This window comes from Maniola jurtina, chromosome 1 (genome assembly GCF_905333055.1).
Source record: "Maniola jurtina chromosome 1, ilManJurt1.1, whole genome shotgun sequence".
Lineage (NCBI taxonomy): Eukaryota > Metazoa > Arthropoda > Insecta > Lepidoptera > Nymphalidae > Maniola > Maniola jurtina.
In genome coordinates this window covers 9,760,336-9,775,381 of record NC_060029.1, presented here as the reverse complement: position 1 = coordinate 9,775,381, position 15,046 = coordinate 9,760,336, and the positions used below count along the sequence as shown (strand labels likewise).

Genomic DNA, 15,046 nt, shown 5'->3' with positions numbered 1-15,046 from the left:
TTAACTTTATTCGAACGGAATCTAAAACCAAGCCTTTTTCTGGTGAGGTGAGCACTCGTTCCTCCGCGATAAAGCAGCAAAAAATATGTACCTATTGCAAAATTTTACTCAGCATAATTTGCTACGGTTTAAGCATAAAAAACATTAGCCTTGTTAACCTAGAACTTGTATTTTTATCAGTAGGCAGGTACGTACCTACAGCGCGTTTCACCGACTAATCAAATAATTGCCATGAAGTTAAGTAAAAACACCAACAAACTAAACGCACTTGAACTGCGATACAATTATTACCGACTGTTAATCTTTCTTGTGGCAGTTCTAATTAGATGAGAACAAAACTGATTTAGCCAGTCATCCAGTCATACAAATGTGTAGTTGTTTCATAGAAGGCTGTTTGGCTCGCATATATGGCTGGCTTTCCGGATACGTATAGCGACAGGCTGACTTTATGATTACCATAAACTATTTTTAAGTACCTAGATACCTGAGGGCGACAGAACTTCGCTTCGTGTATTTCGGGTTCTTCCCGAGGGACTTAGAGATGACACCTATCCAGATAAAGTTGCAAATCAAACACTATCTGAATACAAAATTTCGTTCAAATACATAGTTAGGTTAGAGCCATTTCTGAGAATAATTGCTCGTATAAAGTATACCTAGGACGATCATTTAAGATATCGTAAGTGATACGTACTCACATTAGTTATTACAAATGAACACTTTTAAATCTCTGTAAGCACAATTCGTTTTCAATCCATTCTGGGTCCTCCAATCATGAACTAGTTGGCGCGATGCATATTGATGCATCTTCTAAAGACACCGAAGAAGTTCTCCTTCTATAGTGTTTGAAACTAGTCGGACTTATACCGAATTAGGTCCTACACGTAAATTAGGACCGTGTTCTTATTATATAACCTCAAATTCTGTTTGTTTTACAGGCATAATGTCTTGGGTAATCGTATGGATAGTATTAGGTGACACTGCTGCGCCGGGCGGCCAGCTGTTCATGTTTGCTGTCCTCACTATTACTGCGTACTTCGGCGGATGGCTCATGGTGAAAGTCACCACGCTACCTGCACTCATAGGAATGCTAATAGTGGGAATAATAATGAAAAACATTGGCTTTGTGGACTTCGATCCACATTATCAAAAAGTCGCGTCCTATATAAGGTATGCATGATTTGTTAGAAAAATATGCTAGATTTTATTATGGTTGGACAATTTTGAAGAGGAGCTTGACAATAGCTGATATAATAACTTTAGCTATAAGTTACTGTAACATAGAAAAAAAAATTAATAAATTAAAAATTATATTTTGCATTATTTATCTATCACTTAGTAGGTAAGTAGGTACATTACCTAAGCTTTCGGAAAGTAATACCTACAATTATAAAATTAAAACCCTAGGTACTAATTTACTAGTGTGCCATATTCAGGCCACGAAAACTACTAACCCATCATAATAAATCTCAGCTATTATCAAACACCTCAAATTGTTTCATGGGCTCTCGATCCATTAGAATTAATTATAACATAAAACATAAAAATTGAACTTATAATCTTCGTGAAAGATTTATTTTATTTTATTTAACTATTCAGCAATAGATAAATTGGTGTATTTCGAAGAAGCTAAGATTAAAAATAGCTAAATTAACGAGATTTTTTTATTTCAGAAAAATAGCTTTAACAATAATTTTAACGCGAGCTGGTCTCGACTTGGATCCGAATGCGATGAAGAAATTCTTCTGGACTGTACTCAAACTTGCATTAATACCATGGGCTTTTGAATACGTCTTGTCTACTGTAATGTGTAATCTACTTCTTGGACTGCCCTGGGACTGGGGTACGAAATACTAATTATTATTATTAGTAGAAATATAAGATATTATTTGTGTTTAATTACCCGACTGCGGCAAAGCCAAAAGGAAGGGTTATGATTTTAGCAGTCTATGTATGTATGTATGTGTGTATGTTTGTATCCAGATTCTGTGTGTTCCACCGGAGCGCCTAAACTACTGGGCTGATTTTGATGAATGAGGTGTCAATCGATTCGTCGTAAAGGTCCGGGTGGCATAGGCTACATTTTATACCAAAAAAATTGACCTAACGGATGTTACATGAAAAAAGTGGGGGTGTCTCCAAATTTTTTTTTTTTGCCATTGTATCGAGTGGGTTGTCAAATGAAAGAGGAGAAAAAGGAGAAAGAGTTCATAAATATAAATGTACCACAACATTAAAATGTACCAAGAAACAGAAAAACAACTTTACTGTAATATTCCAGCAGTCGGGTTTTAGTTTTCAACTTAGGTTAACTGAAAGATTGTTTCAGCGTTCCTCCTGGGTTCAATATTTGCTGCAGTTTCTCCAGCTGTCATTGTACCTTGTCTCTTCCGCCTACGGGAAAAGGGTTATGGTGTGTCAAAGGGAATACCGACTCTGGTGCTGGCCGTGTCTGGAATCGATGATGCTGCCAGTGTTGCTGTGTTTGGAATTGTGTCATCGATCATGTTCTCACAATCATCTCTAACTACAAATATTATTCAAGTGAGTTATAATGTGTGTTTTTCTATATTCAAATCTATAATAGTACCTTTTAGTTCGTTTGCATAGGACTGACTAACTTCAATTTTTCTAACTTAATTTTCAGGGTCCACTCAGTATTATTGGAGGCGTAGCATTTGGTTACTTCTGTGGATATTTAGTGAAATACATTCCAGAACGGAACGATGCCTTTTTGGTGCCTATACGAGTACTTCTATTACTAGTGGGCGGCCTTATGTCTGTTCTTGGATCAGAAGAAATTGGCTGGGGTGGCGCTGGTAAGTAATCTATACTTGTGTCTAAATAGCATATAAATAAGATATAAATATCATCGAATATAGTAGTAATCAGCTCATGAAATCCTTTCACTATACCATACGACAGGTTTCTTCTTTTTTTAAATTCTATTCAAATACTATGTATAGGACCACAAAACTTGCTGGTAAACCTATAGGTACCAACATAATAATAATATTTGTGACCTTAAAAATACATAATATAATAAAAATCAAACCGCGGTTCTAGTATGTTCCAAAAAAAATTCTTCTTTGAATTTTACAGTCTATATTAATCTCAAAAAGTTATAATTAACATTTATAATAGCAAACGATACGATAAATAATAATCTAAGCAATTAAAGCTAATCAAAGCAATTTTCAACATATTTTGGTTCTCATTTCTATTATACTTACCTATGTATAAATGATTTCCTAATTTGATTTCGGAAATATTTTAGGTACCTATGTAAATTATTATTGAAACTTGAAATTTCATGTTTCCGACTTGACCATGATAATATGAGAGCCAATAAAAAGTATGTGTATGGTACACTGTACAGCACTTATCTAAAATGTTTGTGAAATAAAAATATGTAGTCACATTCCCCTTACTGAGTAATCGTAAAAATTGCTTCGCGTCTCGAATACATTGATGTAGAACTCAAATACGGTGGATTCATTGATTGTTTGCACACCACGCCGCATGGATTTCATTCAAACAATACAATGTTATACGTAGTATGTAGATATTATGCAATAAAACAGCATGAAAACAAAGCAAACTGTGTTTCTCATTAATACAGGTGTCCATCGATCCAATATGACTACTAAGTAAATATATAACTCCCGATTATATTATTAACAGGGCTCTCTCCGTCACTCGTTTCCACTCGTTTCATACAATCGTAGTTCCAATTTCATTTGAATATTAAGCAACCAAAGTCCATGAAATTTTGCAGACATATTCTAGAAACTAATATCTGTGTCTGTGGTGTTTTAGATTTTTCTAAAAATATGTAGTTTTAAAATTACAGGGGCTCCAAGATTTGTATGAAAATTTTAAGACCGCGTAACTTTGAAACCGAATATTTTAACAGAAATCTGGAAAACCACAGACATAGATATTAGTTTCTAGAATATGTCTGCAAAATTTCATGGACTTTGGTTGCTTAATATTCAAATGAAATTGGAACTACGTTTGTATGAAACGAGTGGAAACGAGTGACGGAGAGAGCCCTCTTAAATAAAAGCGATTATTAAAAAAATTAAATAAAATATTCAATTAAAGCAATAGAGTATAGACAACGAAAAATTATTATCAAAAATAGTTTTTCCCATTGCGAACGACATAAAAATTGCCCCGTTATAAATTTTCATGGTTTAAAAAATTCTCAATGCTATTCAAGCGCGCAATTGAAAAAGAGCGACACGGTGATTAAGCCATTTTTTTTTTTTCATTTTTTGCTACAAATTGGAGCCATTATCGGAAGAACACAAAGGGCATGGAAATGCCTTGCGGCAATCTTAATCTTAATTAAATTGAAAGATATACTTGGTTTATTCCCCTTTAAGAATCATAATTATAACAGATTCTTTGAATGTAAAGTCTAACGCAGACCTACGGAGAGAGTGGAGTAGAGCCAAGGCGCAGCGTAATTTTGGATACCTAGCAACTTAAACTCAGCTTTACATTTTCTGATATACCTACTTACCTATGGCTGAAATTGTTATAATGACTCAACTTTTCAGAGCTATGTGCGTTTTAAGAAATTTATCCAAATACTAGCTGATGCCGGCAGCTTCGCCCGCGTGGATTTAAAATCCGCGTGAAAATCCCGTCAAAATCGGTTCAGCCGTTCCGAAGAGTAGCCCGTTCAAACAGACAGACAGACAAAAAATTTAAAAACGTGTGATTCAGTTATGGTATCTTTCAAATAACCATATGAGCTTCATATGAGGTAGTTATTTCGAAATTACAGACAGACACTCCAATTTTATTTATTAGTATATAGATTTCTTGATTTAATGGTGAAGGAAAACATCGTGTGGAAACCTGCATGCCTGAGAGTTCTCCATAATGTTCTCAAAGGTGTGTGAAGTCTGCCAATCGGCACTGGGCCAGCAGGGTAGACTATGACCCCGCTTCATTCTGAGAGGAAGCTCGTACTAGTAATGGGTTATCACATGATGAACCACTAATAATAATTAAAATAGCCTTGGAAGTTTATAATACAAAGCTTCTACAATCACGTTACAGGTCCATTGGCGGTGATCGCATTCGCTTACGTCGCTTGCAAGGAATGGGTGGAGCAAGGATGGGATCTCGAAGACAACCCTGCTGCCACGGCGTTCGAAATCTTCTGGATGTTCTTCGAGCCTATGCTTTTCGCTGTTACTGGTGCACAAGTTGTAGTAAGTTTATAATATTATCACCATCATCATCAACTCATGGCCAGCACACTAGTGAATCCGGGTCTCCTCTACGAATTAGAAGAGATTGGCCATAGTAGCAAAGTGTGTATTGGCAGACTTCACACACATTTGAGAGTGCTATCCCTATTTAGACCTCATCATGACTTTCCATTACACATAATTTGTCATAGAACCCTAGCCTAGGTATCTTTCAGTTAAAAAAATAGATCTTAAATAATACTTTTATTTAGGATCAATTTTTTTTAATTTTAAAGATTTAAATGTTACAAATTCAGATAGGTACAATAAATTAATAGTGTATCTAATTCTTTTGTACAAAATATGTAAACTAAACTAAAACGAACCCTCTCAAAAGGCTCCGTGTGAAAAAGATAGCATAGCTGCTGCATCAATCCGTTACTACAATCTAAATGGTTGTGATTGGCTGAATTAATTTTGTCCCTGTTGCAACAGTACATTTCAGCCAATAAGGTAACATTTAACCGCGTTTAATAGCCTCATCGGGTGACAGAAGGGCTGGCTCATTTTTTGCGCAACGGATCAGCCTGGCTGTCCAACGCGGAAATGCAGCCAGTATTCTTGGCACCATTCCACGCGGGCATGATTTGTATAGTAATTAGATAAGGCTAGCTTTAAGTTTTATTGTAATATTTTCATTAAAAAAAAAAAAAAAAAAAGGTAACATTAATATTTTAACTTTCCAGATTGCAGATTTGCCCCCACACTTGGTTTTGGTAGGATGTGGTATCATTGTGACATGTATGGTTCTTCGCGCTGTGCTGACAAGTTGCTGTGCTGTGCGCAGTAACCTCAACATGAGAGAAAAAATCTTCGTTGGTTTGGCTTGGATGGCTAAAGCAACTGTTCAAGTGAGTCTATCTTTATTCGAAAACCGCCCAAGTGCGAGTCAGACTCGCGCACCGAGGGTTCCGTACTCGGGTAATTTTTCCGACATTTTGCACGATAAATTAAAAACTATTATGCATAAAAATAAATAAAAATCTGTTTTAGAATATACAGGTAAAGCCCTTTCATATGATACTCCACTTGGTATAGTTAAGTTATCTAACATAAAAATTTAAATACATTTATTTTAAATCATGTTCACAAATTCACAGTTTTCGGATTTATTCCTTTACGTGTGCTTTAAGACCTACCTACCTGCCAAATTTCATGATTCTAGGTCAACGGGAAGTACCCTATAGGTTTTCTTGACAGACACGACGGCCGGACGGAGAGATAGACAGACAGACAACAAAGTGGTCAACAAACAAACAGTATAAGGGTTTCGTTTTTTCTTTTTGAGGTACGGAACCCTAATAAGCTGGTTTACAAATTATCTAACTCACAATTGCTAGACTGCTGACACAAACTTAGTGAACTTCTTTTAATATAAAATCATTGTTACAGGCCGCTTTAGCACCTGTAGCTCTGGATGAAGTCAGCAAGATGACTGGCGTGGATGATGAACGGTTAGCCGTGCTAAGAAATTACGCGGATATTGTCATTACCATATGCATCATGTCTATAGTCATCACTGCGCCACTTGGAGCCATTGTCATCACAATCACAGGACCAAGGCTTCTTTCGAAGACTTCTAAACCGCCTGTATTGGAAGGTAAGACAATCCATAATAGTATTTTAAAAATGTGTCTGTCGGTCTGCCAGCTGTTCACGGCCCAACCGATTATTGTCCAATTTGGACAAAACTATAACACAGTTAGGCGTTAGCTAACATCCCGGGAACGGACATAAGCTACTTTTTGTCCCAGAAAATCAAAAAGCTTCCACGCGATTTTTAAAAACCTAAATCTACGTTAACATAGTCGCAGACGTCATCTATGTGGTGCAGGGATAGCTTGCATCTTGGAGAATGATATAGGATACTTACTTTTATCCCGGAAAATCTACACGGACGAAGTGCGGGCTACATATAGTTAATATTAGAAACTACCATGCCTACGATGATACAAACCTCTGAGATGTATTCTAGCAAAGCAAGAGTGATTCATAGGCATCCAAGCAAAACCTAGACCTCTTTATTATCTTCCATCTGACATGATTGTCGTCAAGCGCAATAAACCTATCTTGCATAAAAAAACTTGTTTTGACGGCCTTTCTGGTTCAGTAAGTAGTAAACATTTACTAAATAAAACACGTTCGTTATAACTACAAATGATAATTTTAAATGATACGTAGTAATCATTTTATTAAGTAAGTAAACATTTCTTGATTATTTTATTCCTAATGAACTACACTGGAAAAACTTATTTTAACTGTTCCATCCAGGTGATGATTTAAAACACTTATTATATTTACTATCAAATTTTTACAATAAAATTATATTACGGGGAATATGCAAAGTTAGGAGAAGGATTACGTGGATCGTACCTAGTGTCCTTATTACCTGGAGAATAGAAAAAGTGATCTGGTTCTTTATTGTATTGATTATTACGGTTGCCATTTGATCCGGCTGGATAATTCTGTGAATATGGATTAGGTACGGAATTAGCTGAGTATGGCTGTTGATTGTATGGATTATTATTGGGATAGCTAGGGTTATAAGCTGGCTGACCCGATACGTTTAAAGCTCGTCCATCGCTGGTTAAAGAAGGAAAATTATTGCTCGGATTGTACGGAGTTTGTGTATTCGAAGAGGACCACTGATTTGAACCATTGTAATTATTATGTTGCGTGTTTGTACTGTGTGGGTAACTTTGATAAGGTGGATTTGATGGATTGTATTGTGGATTGTATCCAGTCCGACTGTTTATGACGGTACGAGGCGTTGAATTATTGAAATTATGAAACGTGTTGGATGGATTATTATTATAGGAGGATGGATATTTTGGAGTGGCCCCATATGGTGCCGAGGGATTGTAACGAGTATTGTTAGTTGTGTAACCAGGTGTCCATTGATTAGTAGGTGTTGGTGTAAATGTGTGTTGGTTTGCATTATAACCGTTTTGTGGAATATTCCCCTGGAATGATGAATTTGTATTATAACGCTGGTTAGAGTATTGATTGTATTGTGGATTTGGTACATTCTTATTGGATTGATTATTGTAAAGGGAACCTTGGTTATAGCTTGGATTCGTATAGCTCGTATTATTTTGGAATGGGTTTTGTCCTGGCGGATAATAATTTGGTTGTGAATATCCTGGATTCGAATAACTATTTTGATTATTGGGATAATTATAAGGTCCATTTCCGTGAACTCCAGTCGCTGGTCTGTAAGGTGTTGGATACATTGGCTGATGTGGGGTTAGTGTAGGATAGATAGGCGAATATGCGCTATTAACTTGACGCACAGTCCTTTTTCTTCCTATATTTACATCGTCTTTCTCTTTAATTTCTTTTTCATCGTCAATTAATAATAACTTCTCATTTTTAATATTATCTTGATCACTTTCGACGTCATCACTGAACTCAGGTCTTGTACGATCCAATTTTCTTTCTGTAATTTTGGGTTCAATAGGATCACTTTCCCAATCCTCACTGCTTTTTTGAGCTAATTTTGTAATAAATTGCACATTTTCCGATTGATTTGACGAACACTTTCCACAAAATGAAACCAAGAATATTGTTATGATTATAAAATACACTGACTTAGTTGTAGCCATTGTGAAGACTAAACTAAAATAATATAAAGTTGCTCGAAAATAGGAATAAAGATAGTGGAATTGATAAACTCCGACCTTCTTATCTACTAAATAATGTTGAAGGTTGATAAGTTCCCTCTTTAGCTTATTAATATTATTTAAAACTTAAAAGTCCATCTCTTCTTATATTAAAAACTAGCTTATGCCCCTGACATCGTCCTTGTTACGTACTACACAAATTTCGAACGCCTATTTTACCCCATAAGGGTTGAATTTTCAAAAAAAAAATCTTAACGAATGTCATAGTATAATAGCTATCTCCTGCTAAACAGCCCGATCCGTCTAGAAGTTTGAGCTGTGCATTGATAAATCAGTCAGTCAATCACCTTTTCCTTTCATATGTACATACAGAGTGTAACCAGAACTAGCAAAAACGAAGACAGATGATAGTACTGATGATTTCTGATAAGTTACCGAAAAAAACTACGTTTTTGCTAGCTCAGAACGCTAGCAAAAACTTAGCATTCTGGGTTCTTAGCGTTACACCCTGTATATAAGATGAATAAACTAATTTTCTTTCTTTCTTTCTTATATAAATTAATAATAAATAATTATTGTTTTACCGTAAAGTATATACCTACTATTAGATTTTATTATTACTAATAGCATTCATAATAAATCAATTAATAATACACAATGCAAGTAATTATTTATTTCGGTAGTTTATGTTTCAATATTTATTTACTCATATATTATTATTCATCATGTATATTTACCATTTAGTTTTATTTTAAAAAAAATGTTTTCGTCGTTCCTTCCAAGAAACGTTGAGATAAAATATAATTTACGAGTAGGTATTTATATTATATGCAAACATACTCTTTTTATTTATGTATCTTCATAATTTGTGCTAATCTGTAGGAGTAGGTTACTTTTTTAGCGAATATTAAGAGGGCTGTCTCCGTCACTCGTTTCATACAAACGTAGTTCCAATTTCATTTGAATATGACGCAACCAAAGTCCATGAAATTTTGCAGACATATTCTAGAAACTAATATCTATGTCTGTGGTTTTCCAGATTTCTGTTAAAATATTCAGTTTCAAAGTTACGCGGTCTTAAAATTTTACATACAAATCTTTGAGCCCCTGTAATTTTAAAACTACATATTTTTAGAAAAATCTAAAACACCACAGACACAGATATTAGTTTTTAGAATATATCTGCAAAATTTCATGGACTTTGGTTGCTTAATATTCAAATGAAATTGGAACTACGATTGTATGAAATGAGTGACGGAGAGAGCCCTGTTAAGATGTCATCCGACGGAAATTAATTTATTAATCTCTTGTGTTTCTATTCCAGGATGGCGCCGTTCACACAGACCTTCAATCCGAGATATCTCAATCATCGACGAGGAAGAAGTTGCTGAAAGGGATGCGGAGTCCGACACCCAAAGCCCAAATCAAACCCAAACTCCAAGCTCGCCACCAGTCTCACCTTTACCCTCTGCAATACCAAACGCTAACAGCACACCCATCACTGTTCAACCAAATCATCGCACGTAGCAACCTAACGTCCAATTTAATTTATTACATTCATTTTATAACGTTCATCGCATTCTCATAACTCTAGATTGGTTTAATTCTATTCGTAAATACAAAAAATATTTTATATCAAGTTATTCATTGTCAAAGGCTCTTAAAGGAAGATTAAATGGTGGTGGGTGGGTGATAAAGTATTCCTCCTTTTTTTTCAGTATTTCATTTCGTATACGATGCCGTATCGAAAGTCGGAACCATTACCATTTTCGTATACGAAAAGAGCATTTTATTTTTGACTTAGATGTTACCGTAGGTATTCAATTACAAAATCGAACAGGCAAATAAAATAAGTAGGTATAGGTAAAATAAGTCTAACAGTGCGAATGAAAGCTTTATATTATTGTATTTAACCCGTCCATAAGCTTAAATAATTCCTTTCACATTATTTTTATTATCAGATTTTTTTGTAGGTACTATAGAGACATATTTTATCTGTAGGTATTAGTCGTTTGTAAGTTTTAAAAAGTTTGTTTTTGGCAATTGTTGAGAAATTTTAAACGTAATATCGCTTATAATCAGTTACTAAGTAACTATGGAAGTACTTATTGGAGAAGGAGATAACTGAGAAACAAGTAGGTAGTTAATAAACAAAAGTTTTTTTTTTAGTTTTGGTTGTTGCTGAATAGCAATGTAAGTAGTAAATGTGTTGTACATTTTTAAGTTTTCTGGTTGTTCTAGTTTTTGAAGTTTTGGAGAAAAATTGAATCCTTGTAATATGCTAGGTAGGTATAGTAATAATCAGATACTATATATCATGTAATATTTATACAGTCAATTTGTTGAAAATAGTTACACAATAAGCGGAAATTTTTAAAATATACCTAAGAAAAGTATTTTTTTACGACAACAATATATTATCGTTTCTTATATTTTGTTCTAATAAATGCCTAAATCATTCAGGCTAATAAAGCATGTCACGCCAACTTTGAGTCGAAAAAATATATAAATATGAATAAATCAACCCAAGTATAAATAATAATTTGTAATTGAAGATTCCATGTTATTTATAAGACCTTAGACCGTTGTATAAATATCTAATTATGTTAATTATTTTAACGTTTAACGTGTATAATCGTATCGTACTATAGTGCGTTTCATCGAATAGTACCTATGGCGTTATGTTGGCTCCCCTGTCTGTCCAAGTCAATGGCACCATATTTGCATAAGAAGACGCAGATTTTGTTTATTTTCATTTGATTTTCATTTCATTCATTCAGGAAAATCAAATGAAAATAAACAAAATCTGCGTCTTCTTATGCAAATATGGTGCCAATGACTTGGACAGACAGGGGAGCCAACATAACGCCATGGGTACTATTCGATGAAACGCACTATACCTATATATTAATCATTATGGTAACTAATATAGGAAATTTTAAGTTTGTACTAGGTATAGGACCATTTGTTGCATCTTTGTTGTAGTAGTATCTGAGAGCTGTTTAAAACAAGAAGAGCCTCACCTTTATAGTTTTAAGTATTCTCAGTAAATAAGATTGCTGGTTTCTAGTACCTGCTGAGATATTATAGTAACGTATTATAATATTATTTTTAAAAAGAATATTTTTAAGATAAGCAAAAGATTAGGATATTATGAGGGTGTTTTTATTATTAATATTTTAGCGTTATCGAAATCAGTATTGTGATATTTAATATTCTATTATAAAATAGTATTAACTTTAGTCTGTAGTTATAAGGGTACAAAGTAGGTATAGGCAAATATTTATTTTAAAAAATAAGTCAATAGGAGTAAAATAATTCGGCAAACTGTAAAAAATAACTAACTTTATACTGTAGGTAGGTACAAATAGGAATTCTGCTACTCTATACAAAATATACTATTTCAAAATAAAACGTTTATTATTCAAAATTGGCGATAAGTCTTACGGTTTTTGAAAATTAATATTTACCGGTGATGATAATATAAAGATAATTATTTAATACATTACCTATTACATAGCTACGCTCGAACTCATAGGTACAGTAGAAATAAAATTATGCATGTAACTATCGTTATAATGTTAAAAAACAACGATATATTTTTATAAAATAAATGAAATTAATGCTGTATTTTTATTCAAGTATATAAATTATTGGTGCTGAAATGGGCCCAACTTGTGTTATAATGGCAATAAAAAATACATCTAATTATTTAATCGTCGTTTTATTTACTTAAAGGATTTTAAAAACATAGGCATAATACGTTGTTTAAATTTAAAAAAAAACAGGGCAAATGCGAGTTGAAAAGGGTTCCGTACGATGTATAAGTTTGTTCGCACAATAATGAGATTTAAAACTTTTTTTGGCCCTCACAATGACTCCCATATTCAACGTTAATTTTTTTACGTTATATACGTCCCTGTTTGGTCCAGATTTGGAGCAAATTGGCAGTGACATACGCACAGATAGGCACACGAGTGATCCTCCTACCCGACTAGCATGGGTAGTAGATAAAAATTATATCCCTGATTATATCCACTGATTTCTATGACATCAGTGGATATAATCGGGGGATATAATTTTTATCTACTGCCCATACTAGCCGGGTTAAGGGTCCCGTTTTTTCATTCGGACTTAAGGACCCCTAATAACAAAATCTATTTTACTGTTGAAAAATTATTATAATAAAGAATAACTTTACTGATTGTATACAGGCAGTTTTCAGTTTCAAAACGTTTATTTCGTAATACTATTCCTAATACATAGGTTCATAATAATTGTCATTTAAATTTAAATCACTAAAATATTAACTACAGATTTACAGATATTTAAAAATGTTACCTCTTACAATTTTACGAATATAATCCTATGACTAGATAAAACATAAATACCTAATTAAAAAAAATTCCATTTACTGCATTTCAAAATACAATAATAGATCGATTTACCACGAATTTTTTTATTTAAGTAATGGAAAAGTATGGAAATGTAGTTCCGACTAAAAAATATGTATGAGTTACTCATATATATTTTTTATTTACAATAACATTAACAATTTGTTAACTTTAAAAGTGTCTAGCAAGGGGTTGCCACAACAAGTGTCTGGTAATGCATGACGTAATTTCTAAAACTATTTCGAAGAAAATATAAAAAAATTGCACTTATACTTTGACGTAAGAGTTTTTACATATCTGCCAAAGCCACCATGATCCAAACTTTTATAAAATAATAAAGGTCTAGCCTTCGCGGGAGTCTTAGTCCATTAATTACTTAATACTGAAGCGATACTTAAGAACTAATATTGTTTGTGATTGTTACAAGAAATATCTTCTGCTACTTAATAATAGCTGGGCCTCCACTAAGCGCGGCTGAAGTAACCGTCGCGTCCCGTCGTCGCGCGTCGCAATGCTTCCTACCTCGACCGACGCGACGCGACGCGACGGTTACTCGCTTGTCGTGGTCGAGGCTCATGAATCTAACATCGACTACCGGTCGTGCAAAGCAAAGCCCGTAAAGGCTGTCGCGCTGAATGGGGACCAGCCAAATATGAATGTTTGCCAAATGCCACAAGAATCAAAGTGCATCAGATTTCTTACAAAATCAGTAACAATTATCTAGATTAAAAGGTAAATTAATTAAATATACCCACTATAGGTATATACTTATTAAGATCAGCAAATATTTCCTGTGCAAATATGGTGCAAATGTCATGAATAGAGCGCTTATTACACAGTATATTTTAGACTAAGGTTGCTTGATGTTATTAGGTAAAGAAGTCCGTAGGTTAGCGCGTTCATCAGAGCTGATTGTCCTTGACAGGAATGTAGAAGAGGTCCGACCCGATGAAGTTGCATTATTTCGCGCGTCCGGCTTTTCCAACCCTGTTATATAAAAAAAACATATTAACAATATTCACAGAATCATTAACAAAATTATGACAAAATTAATAGGATTCATGCGTAACACAAAAGAGAATCAGCGAGTCAGAAGCTCAGGGCCGAAGAGTACTTGTTAAAACACTTAGCCCTAATTCGCACGAGCGTTAAAAAAGCGTGGCGTTAAAACCCGGCGTTGCGCTCAAAATACAAAGTGCGCGTTAAAAAAGCGTTGACGTGTGAACAACTTGGGAATGAGTTTGTTCTATTTGAACGCTTTTTTAACGGACGTTAAGAAAGCTTTCGTGCGAATAAGACCTAATAGCGGTATAAATCACAATCAGCGTTCCCTTATATTATAATATACAATTTGATACCCGTGTTAGAAAATCAGTATGATACCAGTATTTTCTATAATAGCGTTACACACAATGTTATCTACAAATTGGCTTTAGGGTTTATTCATGTAGAACCATCGATATCGCTCTCAAGCGTCATTAGGAGAGCTCTTAACCAAAACATCACTAACTACGACTACGCCTATTTAGTAGCTTGGCTGTTAAGGCAAATAAACTTATTAAAGGATACTTAACAACAACAATTAACACTAATATATACTTGTATCAATCGGAGTCGGTGATAAACCTGGAAAAAATATATTTTTATCACCAATTTATTTAAAAAAAATCTTTTGATAAGAGGTAGGTACATGCGTACATTTATCAATTACCTATAAACATATTTCAAATAAAAACTAGCTATAGACATTTTCATCGGT

General features: G+C 34.1%; 3 protein-coding genes across 10 annotated transcripts in view; 1 reads left to right on the top strand and 2 right to left on the bottom strand.

Annotated features, from left to right (window-relative positions):
• Window positions 1-10,861, top strand: part of LOC123879770 (sodium/hydrogen exchanger 9B2-like) — a 55,594-nt gene extending 44,733 nt beyond the window's left edge. For all 6 annotated transcript variants that reach the window (XM_045927930.1, XM_045929102.1, XM_045928686.1 and 3 more), the window contains 8 exons: window positions 939-1,170; window positions 1,674-1,843; window positions 2,330-2,544; window positions 2,648-2,819; window positions 5,077-5,231; window positions 5,957-6,121; window positions 6,663-6,870; window positions 10,218-10,861. In XM_045927930.1, coding sequence (XP_045783886.1) covers window positions 939-1,170; window positions 1,674-1,843; window positions 2,330-2,544; window positions 2,648-2,819; window positions 5,077-5,231; window positions 5,957-6,121; window positions 6,663-6,870; window positions 10,218-10,420 — 1,520 coding nt within the window. In that variant the 3' untranslated portion in view covers window positions 10,421-10,861. The remainder of the gene's footprint in view (window positions 1-938; window positions 1,171-1,673; window positions 1,844-2,329; window positions 2,545-2,647; window positions 2,820-5,076; window positions 5,232-5,956; window positions 6,122-6,662; window positions 6,871-10,217) is intronic.
• The window catches only part of LOC123881033 (probable G-protein coupled receptor Mth-like 3), a 35,800-nt gene continuing 22,216 nt past the window's right edge, over window positions 1,463-15,046 (bottom strand). Inside the window, exons 8-11 of one of the 3 annotated variants that reach the window (XR_006799414.1) lie at window positions 14,887-14,913; window positions 13,490-14,274; window positions 10,359-10,361; window positions 1,463-1,473 (exon numbers count right to left, since the gene is read on the bottom strand). Coding sequence is in view for 2 of the 3 variants with exons in the window: in XM_045929602.1 (XP_045785558.1) it covers window positions 14,138-14,274; window positions 14,887-14,913 (164 nt within the window). In the remaining variant the exon portion in view is untranslated. Of the gene's footprint in view, window positions 1,474-10,358; window positions 10,362-12,424; window positions 14,275-14,886; window positions 14,914-15,046 lie in introns of those variants that run through there. The other 2 variants (XM_045929602.1, XM_045929725.1) reach the window with 2 other exon arrangements.
• On the bottom strand, window positions 7,416-8,903 carry LOC123865387 (dr1-associated corepressor homolog). The gene has a single exon (XM_045906424.1). It carries the CDS (start codon window positions 8,873-8,875, stop codon window positions 7,598-7,600), a length of 1,278 nt encoding a protein of 425 aa, XP_045762380.1. The 5' UTR covers window positions 8,876-8,903; the 3' UTR covers window positions 7,416-7,597.